Consider the following 18525-nt stretch of genomic DNA (forward strand, 5'->3'; position numbering starts at 1 on the left):
CTGCTGGGTGGGGTTGTTGAAGACAGTTCCATGTTACAGGTCACACAGAACCCTGATCTCAACATCATCGAGCCTTACTGGGATTCTTACTCATCAAGTCTTACAGAAGGATCTTTTTTTTTCTTTTCTTTTTTTTGGGGGGGGGGGGGGGGGGGGTTGAGGGTTTTTGTATTGAAAAAAGTATGTAAAAAAAAAAAAAAGTGAAATTATTAAACTACAGCCTGATAAGGCATAAGTATTTTCAGAATATTTTTAAAGTCCAGTCCCTACAGAAAAACTCAGAGAAATGTAGTTGAGGACCCCTGCCGTACCCCATGTTATGAATAGGCCATATACATTGTGAAGGGTAACATTTTCTATTTTGAAATACGTTTTCTATTGATCAATAAATTATTAGTGTAGGTGAATATTCAGTGTAGCTGCAGATCATTCACTGTGATCCGGTCTCCAGATGAATGTGGTCATTGACATTGTCATGGCAACGTTAACTACTGGAGAGTGTTGCGTGTTCTTGCTGCAGAGTTCATACATAAATGTTACACCACAGAATTTGCTCTCACCTCCTATTTCTGAGTCAGAAATATATGCACTGACTGTCTTAGACTTGTCTGCCATGGTTTCATGATTTTGGGACCAATCATGAGATGTGACGTGAATTAACTGATTAAATGTTGTTATAGTATAACCTAAACCTCAATATGACTTTTGTTGTTTGTTTTTGTTTTTACATGTACAGATGTGTTTTGTTACTGTTCTTTGTGTATGATTTCTTGTTCTTCATTTGACTGCAAATAAATTCATTATACAGTCTGTATAAGAAGTTGTTCACTACTATAGTGAAAACAGATCTAGACCTTTTTTATTTGCTCTGTGAAATGGCATGTTATCAAACCAAAATATGACCCTGACAGGATAGCATAATGCAAAGCCAACTTAACAGCTAGGAAGAAGTATTTTCTTTTACTTTCTTTTTGTACAAGTTGTAAATTTTGAGCTTGGTGTGTGTGGCTGGATCAGTGCTGTGCACCTCTAGACCTCAAGAGACTCCTGTGACTTCTTCCTAATTTTCCATGACATAGTGGTTAAAAACAATTTTACTCTGCCTCCTTACAATGCAAAAAATGGTTTGGTCTGTTGTGCTGTGGAACAGCAGAGCATTTATGGAGACCCGTGTGTCCTGCTGCGCACTTCCCTTTCTCTGCCTGTGACTGTGGCTGGAGGCAAATGGACCGTCAGTAAAATGAAACTCTGAAAAAACTACTTGAACTCTATCATGTCCCAGGAAAGGTTAAAAGGTTTGGTAATGCTCTCCATAGAGTGTTAGCTTGCCCAGAAAGTGGACTTGAAAGCCATCATAAAGCATTTTGCTATAAGGAAAGTTTGGCACTTGACATTTAGAGTTTAACACTATAGACGCTGCACCAACAGTAGTCTATACAACACTGGAATTAATGAGGTTATTTGGACATGGTTTTCCTGTGTGGTTGAGAAAAGGTTGTTAAGTTAGTTTCATTCATTAATGACATGCTTATTTTGCATAATAATATGTCTGTGTCTGGCAATATGGACATATGCCCAGCCAGTATCTGTTTAACACGAACATTTGAAAGATTGACTGTGGTGAATGACAAAACAATGGTGGGTATAAACAGTAATGAATATTTTAATGTGTGTCATTATAATGTATGTATGCCTGTGTTTGGGCTGTTTAAGGTCCCAATATGTTTTTTCCTCATGTAAATCTAAAGTATGCAGTGTCAGATCATAAAATAAGGGTTTATCAGTTTTCCATAGACAACTTGAAGCATGGGCAGCAGTGTGACTTCAAGCCTTCATGGGTTGTTGATATGACAAGGGACTGCTTTTTACAAAGAGCAGAGTCCAACAGTGGGACCTCACACAGGTTTTAGACAGCCATGGCAGAAACAGGGGTGGAGTCCTTGTAGATCTCTGGCACTTGGGGGACAGACAGATTCAGTGACTCTCCACCGATGCCCTTGTATAGTGTACTCTTATTTGAAGAAAATGCATTCATTTTCACTTTGTCCACTTTAGAGTGTGATGACATATAAATGTAAATGTAATAGACTGGGGGCAGTTTCCCTTATTGCCTTTGAATATTGTCCACTAAAGTCTTTTACAATGAACTGTCAAATGCTGTTTTCATTTTTAAATTGTTAGAAAACTGCATTTTCATTTTAGATGTGATTTAAATTAACATTTGATTATAGTCCACTTCAGAGTAGTAAGTCTTTAAAAATGAAAATTTCATTTTTTTTTTTTCTTTTTTTAATAAAATTCCAATTACATTTTCATTTTGTCACCAAAAGAGCAATGTTGACACATAAATACAATAGACTGGGGGCAGTTTTGTTTGTTGCATTTGAATATTGTCCACTTTAGAGCAGGTTAAAGTCTTTGAAAATGAAATGTCAAAGAGCTTTTCCATTTTTATTTTAATATAGTCATCAACATACATATGAGTATGTCAAAATGAAAATGAAAATTGGATTATTGCAGTTTTATTTTAATGGTTACCCAACTGCCACCTACATAAATGGAAAATGATATTGATATTGTGGAATAACACTTGTATTTTCAAGTTTGAGTCATCATTTTAATATAGTCGCCTATGGGCTTCCATAAGTGAGAAAAATAATGTGTATACTTGAGGAAGTAATATACTTAAGTCAAATCTCTTGACGATCTCTTCCTTAACTTAACTTAATTGCCTAAACCTAACCAAACTGTGACTGTTTCACAACCATAATGTGTTTACTATTGTTCTCAGCTAGCTTTATTTTTAAAATCTAACCGGATATTGCGTATATACTATCGCTCGTTTCAAAGATGATCCTGTGGGGGTCCCTAGTGAGTAGTGTCAAGGAGTGTGCAACAGCCCACGGCGGAGTCCGTCTTTTCAAACAACGGCAGAAATATCGTTTGTTTACCTGTGGAATGTTTGGTTTGTTAGTTTTTTTGAGTAACTTCCAGTCTTTTGTTGCTCCTGTCCCAACTTGTTTGAAATGTGTTGCTGGCATCAATTTTCGCATTCTGTTTCATTTGTTTTACACTGCAAAACTACTTTTTTGAAATCGTAGTTGGAAATGCTGGATAGCAACATACATTTTCGAAGTTGCAAAGGATAGTGACTAGTTGCAGCCAGCAGGGCTGTCGCAATATGAGTTATAATTAAAAACGAAAAAACAAACACATGGTGGCGACTGTTTTTTTTTGTTTGTTTGTTTGTTTGTTTGTTTTTATTAACTATTTATATTTGACTGCATTGAGACCAGATAAATAAAGGATTTCCTATCTCTCCACCAGATTCTTAGTGGCAATGTGAAGGCTTTGATAAATCATTTACATTCTTGGATATTGGAAATTAAGAAGAAAGCAACGTTTGACTGCATTAAAAATATAGACTTTAATGCTGGTGTTTGGGAGCATTCTCTGGGGGCTTCGGAGGTCTAAAGAGTGGAACAGCTCTGGTCTGATGGGGTTAAAACATCCAGAGGAGTATAAATTAACCTTGATCTTAAAGATTCAGTTTTGGCCATTTGTTGTAGTGTTGCAGTAGGTCGGCTGTTGATCTACATTCGTTCGGTCTCTCGATGAGGTCCTCAACAAAAACGCAACCGCACTTCTGTTTGTGCGTATAAGTATGCGCGTGCGTCCTCAGTTTTCTGAGCTCGCTTGTTTTCAGCGCAACGACAGAAGCTACTTTGAGACCAGCAGCCCCGAAGTAACCGCGCGGCTCTCGAAGTCTCTGCCGGACTGTAGACTGGATGAACGCGGTATTGTTTCACTCTGAGCCAGCATCTGTCTCGCACCTTCATGTCTGACTCCTCCGCGACCTGGAAAGTGCACATTCTCTCCGGGTTCTGCCGCTGACAAGGAAAACAAGAAGGACTGGAAACCCTGCTGAAGAACGTTAGCTCTTGAAACTGGATGAAACCATCTGAAGTCTTATTTTTGACATTGTCGTGCACACCTTTGTGAGTGAAAACTGACGCTATGGTCACTTTCCTGAAGAGTTTGTTCTGGATGTTTTTCTTGTGTCCAAATCTGAGATGTGACGGTAAGTCTCTTCCATACTAGCGTTACAATCTTCTAAATGACAGAATTCCACATGAAATATGAAAGTGATTAACTGCGCAGCATGTAGCCCAGTCAACAAGCAGAAAACAGTTTGTGATCAAGTTACTGCACATTTTGCATCACCTTCCTATTTATCTTGGAACTTTAACACCTTTGGGCATTCCTCCGTTCTCATCGTGCGTTGAGATGGTTTTACACAATAGATGAAGCTCTTTCTCGTGGCATTTTTTGTTGCTGTTACAGTAAAAACTTCACAGAGTTGTATCAGATCCATTACCGTGAGTAGAGCTCGAGATTTCACATCTCATCTGCAGAAAAACGCTCACCGTTGCTTTACACTAAAACATGGCATCCCTTACAACCGCTTAAGATCTTAATCGTGTGCGTCACACACATTTAAATAAGGCAACCCCCTTAATAAAGTGTTAACTCTTTTTTTTTGTTTGTTTGTTTTAGAATTTATTGAAGAATAGACGGTTGAATTTTGTAGTTAATCGTCCTGGGAGCCCCTCAAAAGTATTTGTTTCACCTTAATGATGAAAATGTTTTGATGGTGTGAAGGGGAACGCTGTTTGTGCGTGTGTGTGTGTGTGTGTGTGTGTGTGTGTGTGTGTGTGTGTGCATGCGCGCGCACGCCTGTGTCGGAAGGTAGGCTCTCCCCAAGTTTCTGTGATCACTTCAACTCTTTGTCCTCGTTCAGCATGTGTTCCTTGTAGCTTCTAGTCTTCAGAAAAACTTGTGTCAGACTCAGTGGCCACTGTGTCGTTGTTATGTTAATTGAATGCATAGCTCGAGGTGACCTCGCCTCTTTGTCAGTCATGCTAAATCATTTACTCGCCCTGCGGGGGATGAGAGCAATGGAGATTGCCTGTTTTCAGTTCCAGTTCCTAGAACTTCCATTTTGTATGAAGTGAAAGGACCATGGGAGGTGGGGCGCAATATTAACTATACATGTCGGCATGCTGATTTCTTTCACTTGTTAAATATTTGAATCACTAACGTAGCCTACAGATCTTTGTATGTGAATTTATCACACGTGAAATGCTATTTGACGTGTGATAGACAGTGGTGTGACACATAAATGTCGTATATCTGAGTTTTTGTTTTAATATATGTGGTTCCACATGACACATTTTAATACTTATGCTCCAATACAAATTTTCATATGTGGTGGCTTTCCACAAGTGCACTTTGTTTGACATTTGATAAATTCACATTCTTTTTTTCCTGGAACATAATACTTGAAATCATATGTGCAATAATCAAAGTAATGAACTGTGTTTCACTGTTATCATTACATACCCATGTGCAAAGTAAAAAACAATAATTTAGTTGGTTGGTTTAATATTGTCCACTTGATTTTACAGTACTGCAAACAATGTCCTACAGCATACCACATGGGCTTTGGTGTTTGAAACATGCTTTTCCTGCCTTTAAGACAGCCATTGGTTAACATTTGTTGAACTATAAAAATCAACTTGTAAAACCTTGAAACATAATGTCATCTATAGCAACAAACATCTTGTCTGCTTTCATTGTTTCAAGTCTCTGCAGTTAGTTTTCATAGTTTAGTGAAATGGATGGAAAATAATGGCTGCCTGAAGGTAAAAAATACCCTCACAAAAAATCCAAGGGCTCTGACACACCAAGATGACATCATCAATAACCACATGCATGTATGAGCTGTGACTGTGTGAGTGGAAACAACTACTGAGTGGTTTGTGTTCCAATAGAAAGAACATATCTGATTTAATTAACTTAATCAGTTGTCGTGTACAAGGAATATAATTGAGAATGTGTCTTTCATCTTTTGCTTTGCACTGGTTGTCATCCCAGCTTGTGGAAGAAGAAAACAAGAGGAGTGGAAAAATATAGAGAAATAAGTAGGTCACAGATTTCCAAGGATAATACTGACAGACTCAACATGACAATGGAGTGCTCAGCATTTAAAGTATATTAAATCTGTGAGAGTGATTTTGATAAGTAAAAAAACTGAAATGATGTGAGCGCATTGTATTGAGGAAGAACCAGAAACAGCTGAAAGCCTAAGGAGCAGCTGTGAGGTGAGTTGGAAGCTTGTTTTTAATGAGTACTCACACAGACATGACTCACAGTGTTGGGGTTAGGGTAGAAAGGCAGTTGCTGCTGGTGGAAATGGGGCCAGAGGGCCCTCCTTTGCTGTGGTGTGAGTTTTTAAAGAGTGCTCCATCATCCCTGTGGTCACATTTAACAAAAGCCTGCTGGAGATACATAAGCATAAGTGGCCATATAAGAACTCTACCTAAATAGGAATGTCTAGAACTTGCATTAATTTGATTTCAGATACTTAGTGTTACAGACACATTTCTGTTACGAAAATATAGTTTGATACCAAGCCCCATTCATAAACCTACACGTCTTTGTCTTACAGACTACGCAATACAACCAAGTGCAACACCATGAAGGGAAAGATTGAAAGTGTGCACCAATCCCCATTTGAATGATTACCTTCTCTCTGTAGTGACTTTTCACAATGCTTTCTAATGCACCCTTTCAGAACACTTCAACTTAATGTGTTCGGACATACGTAGAAGCAAGTTTGTTTCAATCTTACCCTCTTCAGTGATAGATGGTGGTTTCCAGTAGGGATGGTTGACAGTGTGTAGAAGCTTTGGTCCAGAGATACATTTAGTCTACCTTAAAACAAAGACTGGAAATGTAGAAAACTGCTTTCGCAGTTCCTGTATTTTTTACGAGGTTATGTTTCCCATATATTCCTTTTTGTTGAAGTTAGACTATAATTTGTAACAACCTTGGTTTTATTTTTGTTGCTCCTTCATTTTATTGGTTATTGTACTCAACAAAGTTAGAAGCGATTCTGACCATAAACAGCACTGTGTTAAAGCAATATATGGGACTGTGTTGGTGTTGGTGGAGGTGTGTTTCCACCAAGCAGTCTGGTTCAGTTCAATTTATTACACATATCACATTTCCATCGTCAAAAGTTGTGGGTGTGGCTAAAAGACCCACTCCATTCCATCCCACTTTTTCATTACCCCTCTGTTAAGGTATCTAGATTAGATTAGAGTAGATTAGATCCAATTTTATTGTCATCGTCAGAGTGCACCACAGAAACAACGAAATGCAGTTGAGCATCTAACCAGAAGTGCAAAAAGTCAAATATATAAAAAAAATCTAATTACATGCAAATAGTGCAAGTGGCATGAGATATAAACAGTATAGTATAAACAGTATAAACAGTATGAGGTAGGTGCAGATAGTTCAAGTCATTTCTATTAAACCATAAAAAAAACATGTGCAACATGGTATGTAAACAGGTGACATGTGCAACCAGTAGTAAGTGGCAGTGCAGTAAAAATAAAAAAGTGAACAGATGGGGTATATATAAAATATAAAGTGATGTATGCAGTATGGCATGGGCTGAGTTCAAATGTTCATCTTGTTGCAGTCTTTTGGGGTGGAAGAGAGGGGTGAAAATGTCTATGGGAGGGTGGTGGGGGGGGGGGGGGCAGTAAGACATAGGCATTTCAGATGCCGAAACACTCCTCAGAATGTGGCATTGTGGTCAAAGGTACAACAAGATACTGCTGCTCCAGAGGAGGAATGTAGCAAACACATCAAATAGGCGGTTATGGGTCAGGGTAAAATATACTATTCCGGGGAAAACAGGACGGTTGGCATGTCTGCTGCTAGTGTAATGTTAATTATGTCAGCCTAACATTACAAACCAGTAACCATAAGGAGAAGGGCAGATCATGGAACAACTTCACATGCTTGACGATCAAGATGGCGCTGCGGACGGTTGCCTCGGTGTGTTGGTGCGCGTTGTTTTGTTTTGTTTTGTGTTTTAAACCTGTTTTTTGTGATGGCACCCGGAGCTCTTTCACCAGAGAAAAGCTCATGAACATCAGGGGAGCAACACCAGAGGATTTATTTCCTAAATTTCTGCTCCCAACAGTGGAAATTTGGACATCCTGGTCAAAAGTGCACTCACCCTTGCTCACGCAGTGAAATGCCGGAGGAGAGGAAAACGGGCCGGCGCGCTCGTGAACCTTCGCCAGCGCAGATAACGCACAGCGGTACTGGGAATATTTCTGTCTAACGTGCGTTCACTGCCCAACAAACTGGAGGAATTGCAACTGCTGTTGGGTAAAAACTTTTCTTCATCTGTGGTTTTGTGCTTCATTGAGACGTGGCTCTGTGAATTAATACCGGACTCTGCGCTGCAGCTGGCTGGCTTCCAACTCCACTGCGCGGACAGAGATATGGAACTTTCCGGCAAAAATAAAGGTGGAGGAATCTGTTTCTACATCAACAGTGGTTGGTGCAATGACGTGACAGTGATCCAGCAGCACTGATCTCCTGACCTGGAATTAGGGCTGGGCGATAAAATGGTAACGATATGTCTCGCGATAGACACGTAATCAATATCAATAAAAAATGTGTTCGATAAAACATTCGATAATTTTTTTTCTTCGTTGGAAGAAACCAGTTGCGAAGCAAGGTTGGTTGCATGAACAAAGGCACTCACTCTCTGGTAACCTAGCAACGTAGGGAGTAATCACTGATAACTGGGAGGGACACGCTAACAGCCAGTCATGTAACAGTATCAAGTTCGGTTGCGCCATCGCGTTGTCTTGTGTTTGATTCTTCGCAAGGAGTGAGATGACAAATAGAAAGTGAGCGCTGCAGCGAGCGAAAAAATTGTCGATAAAACAGGGAAAGTCAGTTCGTTAGTATGGCAGTTTTTTGGATTTTGTCGGACCGTAGTGAGACCAGTGTGGTCTGTAAAGTATGCAAGACTGTCGTCCCCACCAATACCACAAACTTGTTTTATAACCTTAGCCCCGCTCACCCTTCGGAGCGCAGCCATATTCGCCAATGTCCAACAACATCTGCCACTGCAACACCACTGCACAAGCAGCAGACCACCATGCAGAGGTTCTCTGCTTCAGTGCCTTATGACAAATCATCTAAAAGGCACAAAGACATAACGGAGGCAGTGACATATCATATAGCTAAAGACATGCTTCCGCTGAGCACTGTGGAGAAACCAGGTTATAAAAATCTCTTACACGTGCTTGACCTCCATGTTATACCTGGCCGAAAGTACTTTTCTAAGACTGCCATTTGTTTTCTACGTTACAGATGTAAAGTCTACCTCAGTTAATTTTAATTTCTCCTGTGTTTATAAAACATTGCACATATTTAAAACACTTTATTCACCAGAAGATTAATCAGCTTGTGAACGTCCTGGCACTAAACCTGCAAAAGTTCTCAGGTTTCTCTATGTTTACATTTTTACACTTTGCATTATTTTGTTACACTTTAGTAAGCATTTGTTACGTATTCTTTATTTTTGCACCTTAATGTGCAACACCAGTTCTCAGCTAAGGACTGCATCTGTCTGGAAAGGGCTCAGGCAGATCACCAACGACAAGCCTAAAGCCCCCCACTCCATCAACGATCGACGCCTAGCCAACGACCTGAACTAGTTCTACTGACACTTTGAAAGACAAAGGGACAGTCCAGCAACCATCCCCCACGACACCTCCCAACAGCTCCAGCTCCAGTCATCTCCACCAATGCCCACCTTAAAGGCCCCCCCCTCCCCCTCCCCACCCACCTCAGTGATGACTCTTTCCATCCATGAGAGAGACATCAACAAACTCTTGAGGAGACAAAACCCCAGGAAAGCAGCCGGACCGGATTCTGTCTCCCCATCTGCCTTGAAGCACTGCACTGATCAGCTGTCTCCAGTGTTCACAGACATTTTTAACACCTCACTGGAGACACGTCACGTGCCAGCCTACTTCAAGTCTTCAACCATCATCCCTGTTCCCAAGAAACCAAGGACCACAGGACTTAACGACTTCATACCCGTCCTTTGAGTGCCTTGTGCTCTCACACCTCAACGACATCACTGACCCTCTCCTGGACCCCCTGCAGTTTGCCTACAGAACCAACAGGTCTGTAGATGATGAGTCAACTTGGCCCTCCACTTCATCCTCCAGCACCTGAACTCCGCCGGAATCTATGCTAGGATCCTGTTTGTGGATTTCAGCTCTGCCTTCAACACCATCATCCCAACTCTGCTTCAGGAGAAGCTCTCCTCTCTCTGAGCGTGCCTGACTCCACTTGCAGGTGGATTACAGACTTCCTGTCTGACAGGAAACAGTGTGTGAAGCTGGGGAAACACATCTCCGACGCAGCGACCATCAGCACCGGAACCCCCCAGGACTGTGTTCTTTCTCCTCTGCTCTTCTCCCTGTACACAAACAGCTGCACCTCCAGTCACCAGTCTGTCAAGCTCCTGAAGTTTGCGGATGACACCACCCTCATCTGACTCACCTCTGATGGTGATGAGTCGGCCTACAGGTGGGAGGTTGACCATCTGGTGACCTGGTGCAACCAGAACAACCTGGAGCTCAACGCTCTTAAGACAGTGGAGATGGTTGTGGACAACAGGAAGAACTCAGCCTCATCTGCCCCCATCATCCTCTGTGACTCCACTATTGACACTGTGGAGTCTTTCCGCTTCCTGGGAACCATCATCTCCCAGGACCTCAAGTGGGAGCCGAACATCAGCTCCGTCATCAAGAAAGCACAGCAGAGGATGTACTTCCTACAGCAGCTGAAGAAATTCAGCCTGCCAAAGACAATGATGGTGCACTTCTACACAGCCATCATTGAGTCCATCCTCACCTCCTCCATCACCATCTGGTACGCTGCTGCCACCACCAAGGACAAGGGCAGACTGCAGCGTGTCATTCGGTCTGCAGAGAAGGTGATTGGCTGCAATCTCCCATCTCTCCAGGACCTGTACACCTCCAGGACCCTGAGGCGTGCAAGAAATATTGTGGCCGATCCCTCTTACCCCAGACACAAACTCTTTGAGACACTCCCCTCTGGCAGGAGGCTGCGGTCCATCAGGACCAAAAACTCACGCCACAAGAACAGTTTTTTCCCGTCTGCCGTCAGCCTTATCACCAAGGCCCGGAACCCCCCTGACACTCTTCAACATCCGCCTCTGCCTCATTTAGTCACATTGACATAGACACAACTCTATGTGTTACATTAACGCTCAGCTTGGACTTCTTTCTGAAAAAACAGACTGTGTTTCCGGAAAAAACAAACAAAAAGAAAAAAAAAAACAGACTGTGTATATATGTTTATATTGTTATATTTTGTACTTCTTTAATAGCTTATTTTTAGTAGATGTGTTATACACCAGCTTCACCAAAACAAATTCCTCGTATGTATAAAATGGCAATAAAGCTTTTTCTGATTCTGATTCTGCTGCAGAAATAACATTTCCTTGAAGGTTACAGGGAGGTGTGTGTGTGTGTGTGTGTGTGTGTGTGTGTGTTTGTGTGTGTGTGTGTGTGTGTGTCCTAACCAGACTTGCCGTTAGGAAATAATCATGATGTCAGATGACGAGACACTGACAAGGAGATAGAGATAGAGAGATAGAGAGAGAGAGAGGGAGAGAGAGAGAGAGAGAGAGAGTAGATCTACTAAAAAGAAAAGTCCATACCCCCCAGAACTTCCAAACAAAGTACCAGAAGTAGTAGCCTTGGCTAGTTACAAAGGTCTTCGTTCCTACATTATTTCTCAATTGAGCAAGGTACATTTTTTCCATTTTGTCTATATGATGGGTGCTGATATTAACTGATTCAATTATTTAATTATTAAAAAAATTGACGTCCTGAACAGAAACTTTGGTTTTATTCATGTTTTACATCATAAGTTTTACATCATCAGTAACATAAGCTTTTAATGGGAAATTGGCTATGTACACAGTGGTGCAAAAGCATGTTAACTATGCTTTACACTGTTTTTACTATATTTTCCCATGGTCGGCATGCTGGATCATAGTTTCATTCAATTCAATTCAAGTCAATTTTATTTATATAGCGCCAAATCACAACAGAAGTTGCCTCAGGACGCTTTCCACATAGAGCTGGTACAGACCATACTCTTTACACATACCCAACAATTCCCTCATGAGCAAGCACTTGATGACAGTGGCGAGGAAAAACTTAAGGCCCAGTTTTGTTGCCCATCAGATAATTTGGAGTTTCTAATAGTCGAAAGGACACTGGCCCATTTCCGTATTGTCCACAATGTAGTGCACTGTAGTCCCTTGCAACATTGTGTATTCCAAACCAATCTGGTCCCCTGCAAAAAATGCAACAGTGTCATAAAAAAGCAGATAGAAGTATAAAGCAGAGTAGTACCAGAGTCCTGCATGTGACGCTACAATGGTTATCCATGAAAAAAATGCTGTTCTGACCAGGCATTGATCAATCAGTCATTTGCTCACTTAAGAAAAAAGTAAAATCACAAGTGCTGTGTACCTGTGAATACCTTAGGTTTGTGAGGGGATTTCACAGGGTTAGTTATCATGTTACCTACCAATCCCCAAATCGAAACCTTAAATTAGTTCAACTGCAGAGGGTACTAGGCCTTTATTTGAAGCAGGCTATAACAGTAAATTGTTCTCCTATTTTTAATTCTCTCAAATTGATAGGTAAATTGATGCATTCAATCTGTTTAAAATAAAACGCCTTGTATGGTTTCAGTGGACAGAGTCCCATCATTTCCTTACAAAGCTTTTATTGTGAAATATTATTGGACCAAGCTGTTGAAAATTCCTTGACTTGAATGCTTCCCACACAGTACTTCAAATGTAGCTATTGCCATCTTGTGTGTTACTACAAAATACAGTTTGGCTGAGACACTAGCACACACACATCCACACTGAAATAGGACCTTAGATTAGTATAGATGAAATGAGTAATGGAGAACAACAAAGTGTTAAAAGGGGGGTTAGGGGATTTATTTCATGTGGGGAGTTAAAGAGCATGTCCTAATCAAAGATTACTCCCAGACCAGATTTGCTGGACCTCTGTCTGAACACCAACTTGTTTCAGTACAACAGGAGGTTTTACAGACAGAGGTATGCCTGTGTCATGGGCTCACCAGTATCTCCCATTGTGGGCAGCCTTTACATGGAAGTAGTAGCCCTGATCTCCTTCAGAGGAATGTAACCGGGCCACTGATTAAGATATGTGGATTACACATAGGCCTTCATATAACACATTAACTCAGTGGACAGAAACATCAAGTTCACACAAGAGGACATCAGGAACAACAGCTTGGTCTTTTAAGAATGAAGAGGACATAAGCCTCCACATTGGAGATGGGGAACACCCCCAATACTTATACTTTGAGCTTTGTAACAACATCATCGTTCCATATGTGTCTGGAGTATCTGAGAACTGTTCCACACAAGACTGCACACCCAAACACAAGAAAAGTAATTTAGTGTATGCAGTCCAGTGCAGTGAGGAATGCATAGACTTATATATCAGAAAACTAAACAACCATTGAACAAATGCATGGCTTAGCACTGGAGGGCCAACTCCTCATGTCAAGGCTCATCATTTTACCTCCACTTGGAAGATAAAGGACACTCACTTGAGTACAACAACCTATGTATTTTGAACAGGGAGGACAAATACATTTAAGAGGAATCAGGGAGGCTATTTACATAAAAACAGAGAAACCATCCCTTAAGAGAGGAGGAGGTCTATGACACCACTTATCCCCCTCCTACAATAGCATCCTTTCATGCCTTCACAGGAGATTTAACACCCTTGCACAGTTGGCATCATGTTACAACCTAAACAACTTTGTTCTTTGTTTGTTCTTCGTTCTTTGTGGTTTTGACTTGATGTATATGCTATCCTTTTCAGATTGCATTTAGACACAGATAGAAAGAGTACTAGAATATTATACTCAAGTTAAAGAACTGTTAAAAGAAAGTAAAAATAATCATGTAAATACTCAGATAAACGTAAAAACACAAGTCAGTTAAAATGTATTCTGTGTAAACATCATTGTGTTACATTTTGGAAATTATTGGTGATATATGATGCTCCTGTTAAATTGTAGCACACTTAAGGCTACAAATGCATTCAGTGTCAACCCAATAACACAAGTGGGCCAACATCTCATAGGAATCCCATGACCCACAGAATTCCCCCCCCCAAAAAAATGCCAGCTTCGGTTGTACATGCCTCTTTTCATTTATGCATAAAAGTAGATAAATGATTAAATAAATATTAATAAAGGTGTATAAAAACATTACAGTAACTGCAATATTCACAACAGCCTATTTGCCACTTTTTGATGCCCAGCATAATTATCACATATTTATTGTGAACATTGAGTATATTGCTCAGCCCTAGTAGGGTTACATAGATATGCCAGTTGTGAATTTTCTCTAACCACCAGTCAGTGAAAGCAGATTGCCTTTTATCACTGACAATGCATAGGTGAGTCATGCATTTCATCAGTGAAAGTAGAAAGAATGTGAGAACCGTGATAGCAAGAAAGGTCCTGGCCACAATGATCAACCATTAACACTTTCCTCTATATGTTGATGTGAGGTGGCAATGCAGAGTCAAATGACTGTCTGGAAGCATAGTTCTGTATGCTGGTATGTCTTGGATCTGGTAATAATTAAAATCCTAGATCTGGAACTAATTAGAGTGATGCAAGACATTCCAATAGACAGGGCTCAGCAAGGTTGACATGTAGACAGAATGAACTCTGTCAGCACTGTGCTGTGTGTGTGACAAATTAGTTTCCTGGCTTTTTGCATAACCTTCTAGTTTACTTGGTGATCGTTTCTTGAAATAATCATAACTTTAAAGACTACATCACATCATGCATTCATGTTGTAGACAGACTGCTCTTGATTGCAATTTGAAACAAAACATAGAGGCATAATGTTGATATATGCTGATTATTACTGGACCTGGCAAGAAGTGAAGAGGAAACCTACATGTGTTTGTGGGAGGAAAGGCAGTATGGCATGGGTTGACTGTAGAACACTCTGTTCCACCAATGCTTCATTGTGTTGCTGCAACCTTCTTTGTATGTTTATGTGTTTACGTGTACAGTGTAAACAGGACAGACATTTTAGCTTAGAGTACAAGACAGCCCTGAAGACGTAAACAGATACAAGACACAGTAACCTCAGTTGAAAAAAACTCACTGACAGAGACCTTTTAATGGAAGTTGAGAAGTCAAGGTTTTCTGAAGCTTTACTAACTAAAAAAGATTTGTAGACCATGTTGGTTTATAAGGGTGCTGCTATATGCTGCTGAATTATTAAGTCGAATGGGAGCATGTAGATACCAGGAAAGGACAGAGCTTTGAGGCAGACCTGTCAATCCTTCTGCTATTCATGGGATTCTCAAGTATTTTTTGCATATTTTGTCCTCCCTTTAAATGTTTTCCCATACATGTCCCGGATTCTTAAGATAATGCTGGCTGTAATGATGACCTGCATATGGGCCCAGCCTATTTGATGTGTTTGCTACATTCCCATCTGGAGGCAGGTGGCAGTATGTATTAGTTGTAACATCTAGTGATGGGAAGTCATTCCAGCATCTGCCAAAAAAACAAGAAGAAGAAGACTAATCAATGTGAGAGGAGTGGAGTCCCAGCCAAAAAGGCTAAGAGTTTGTGCAAGTATCTCATTAAATGGGAGGAAGCTTATTTTTCTAGTATATCACAGTATACAAATTATTGAAGAATATGGATCCAGATGAAAGAAAGATGCTTAATAACTTTAGATGTTGACAGATACAGACAGGTAGAATCTGAGACACACAACCTCCTCTGAATGTAGAATAAACTATCAGAAATTATTTACTGTCTTACAGTGATCAACATTATCAGTGACACATTATATGTGGTTGCAGTCATGCACAGTTTGTCCATATGGACCTGTACATCCACAATATGTGTTTGAGGCGTGGTTTGTCATGTGTCATGCAAAGACAGAGAGTTGAAGGGAGTTGAAGCCTGGAGTGGTATGTGTTTGCCTTGTGACATGTGGATTACATGGGGATGGGTAAATCAGTAAAGCGAGGTAAGCACAGTTACTAGTGAGGATGTGTTGCCTGAGCATGGGTGACGCAAGTGATGGTCGGACTGATGTGACTGGGCGTACTGGAGGTAGAGCGGTGGCTAGGGAGAAACTGTTAGGTAGAGGGAGGCAAGCGGGGAGAGCGCTATAATCTGCTACTTGTGGAGCTGTGGGAGGAAAAGGTGCGTTAAATGAGTGATGAGAAACACTGAAAACATGGTGGTTATGGGGTGGGGCAAAAGAGAAATGGGAGGAAACGAAAAAGAAACGTTAGGCTAATAACAGCATTGTTGTGGAAGGTCTAATGAGGAAGGCTGAGTTTCTTCGGTGTGCGTCGTGACGTTGGCTTCGGCGTGGCGCTGGGAACCCGGAAATGCTTGGGACGCTTAGGAAGAAGCAGAGGTAGTTTGTGAGACTCACTGAACAGTTTGAAGAGTTTTGCTTTCCTGTCAGAGTTGTGGAAGTGGATGTTTTGCTGCCCGAGAGTGTGTTTCAGACAAGCCACTGTCCACTTGGATGTGTTTGATGCTGAGGAGCTGTTTACGTGTCGACATATGCTTGGACCTTGAGCAGGTGGGAGAGAGATGTCTGGCAGTGTTTCTTGGACAACTGAGATGAGGTTTTCCCCTGGAGTTTGTGGCGGCAACGGGCCGGCTACATGGAAATTGTCAGGGGTTGTGAGCTGCTATTGTTAGGGGAAGTGGATTTCTGAGTGCAGCCGGATTTGCTGGTGGCGTTGGATTGCAGAGAATGGGGCCATGCAGAAAACGAGTCAAAGGGGAAATGAATGAACCAGGAATGCTTAATTACGTTGGTGCAGAAATGGAGTGTGTTTGAGGTGTGGTCTTGTCCTGAGCTTAGTTATTAAACTTCATCTATGGAGCTGTACTTCGAAGAGTGATCCTTGTTTTGTTTGTCTCATGTACAGGTACAAGAAAATGCTTTTGTTTATTTACAAGAAAGTGGCACAGGGTAGCTTTAAGTGCTGATAAATGCATACTCCAAACATGACTTTGTATTCAGACATATGAATTAAGTCTGTTTTATTTGAAAATGCAGCCCCCTCATTCTTTCAATGTCAATGTGTAAGCACAGTGGGCTAAAAAAGTGGATCCTGACTCAACTTCAGCATTGGAAAGGTGTGAGGGAGGTGGGTTACATAGCTGCTTAAATGTCCGGCAGGTACTTCTGTTAAAGCAAATTTGGCAGCTAAAGTCACATTGTAGCACTTTGGTGCTGATAGACTTTTAGGTTCACATTTTGATGGTCACATCAGCCTCTTAAGGTTCTTTTTATACAATCCTATTGGTTATCTGACAAATGTCAGCCTATCTGGCCAATCAGTGCAGGAAGTCAGGGTGACTGTTGGGATATAGCCCTCTCTTAAGGCAAATTTAGTTAATACTCAGCGGAAGAGTTTAGACAATCTGAAAGTAGTGAAAAGCTTCTTTCAGGCTCACATGGGATTCTTATGTACTTATTTTGGAGTATATAGTGCCCTTTACTCACTTGTGAGGGTGGAAGTGGTGAAGAGCTACAGCTGTTGGTTATCAGAGTTATCACTCCCTGTTTAGGAAGGACCTTTGCAAGACCCTGCATTCAGTAGATTTTACACCAGTACCCTGACTAACTAAGGAAATTAATTTAGGCAAATAGGGCAAACAGGGTGAATGTATAGAGTGTGGAGATTTGAGGAGGAAGAGCATGTCTTTGCCAAGTAGTCTGGCTGGATTTTCATAAAAGGGCATGCAGATTTAGTCTGATTTAGACAAAACACACGTCATAGATCGCACTCCCTTAAATACATTTGGGATTGTTGTGCTTGTGGATCTGCTGAATCACATCTTGAATTGTTTTACACAAATTGTAGTCTGTTAAGTGAGAGAGAGCCACACTGCTTCAAACCTACAAATTTACAAACACTCAGAGGTCAATGGTCAGCAGGAGCACTTGTGAAGCTGCGAGACGTTTTGTATCTTAATTTGTATTTATAGACACTTTGTCTCAACAGTTTTTAATCAAGAATATTTTGGTGGAGAAAACAGAGAAGTTATATTTTTCCATTTTTCTAAGAAGAAGAGGTTGTGGATGTTGTTAATCTTGCTGAATTCCCATGTGTGCCTGGAAATTGTCTTTTGGATTAGAAGATATTTGGAGCCACAGGCAGTGTTGTTGAGTCTGTTCATAATTATCCTGTTAAAGAGTCCCAGGATATGTTCTCATGTTTTATGGTACATATTTCTCTATGTGTGTAACTGTTTTCAGGATTGGATTCATTCTCATACTCATTCCTTCTTAACTCAATTAATAGAGACAGGGTTACTTTCAAACCTGTGCAGCCTTGCACAGTTTGTCTTGGATTCTGGATTACTCACTATAAAAGCAAATTGCTGGTGGTGATGAAAACTTTTTATGTCCACAGTGTGGCCAATGTGAAGAAAAACAAATGTGTGTTCAGACTTAAAGTGATGCAGTTT

The 18525-nt window shown here is 40.8% G+C and overlaps 1 protein-coding gene across 1 annotated transcript in view; it reads left to right on the plus strand.

The window, feature by feature from the left end:
- The first annotated feature begins 3579 nt into the window (after positions 1 to 3579).
- Positions 3580 to 18525, plus strand: part of ror2 (receptor tyrosine kinase-like orphan receptor 2) — a 59351-nt gene continuing 44405 nt past the window's right edge. Inside the window, exon 1 of the mRNA XM_076757432.1 lies at positions 3580 to 4081. Within this exon, the coding sequence (XP_076613547.1) occupies positions 4018 to 4081 (64 nt within the window). The 5' untranslated portion in view covers positions 3580 to 4017. The remainder of the gene's footprint in view (positions 4082 to 18525) is intronic.

Source organism: Chaetodon auriga, chromosome 19 (assembly GCF_051107435.1).
Source record: "Chaetodon auriga isolate fChaAug3 chromosome 19, fChaAug3.hap1, whole genome shotgun sequence".
NCBI lineage: Eukaryota > Metazoa > Chordata > Actinopteri > Chaetodontiformes > Chaetodontidae > Chaetodon > Chaetodon auriga.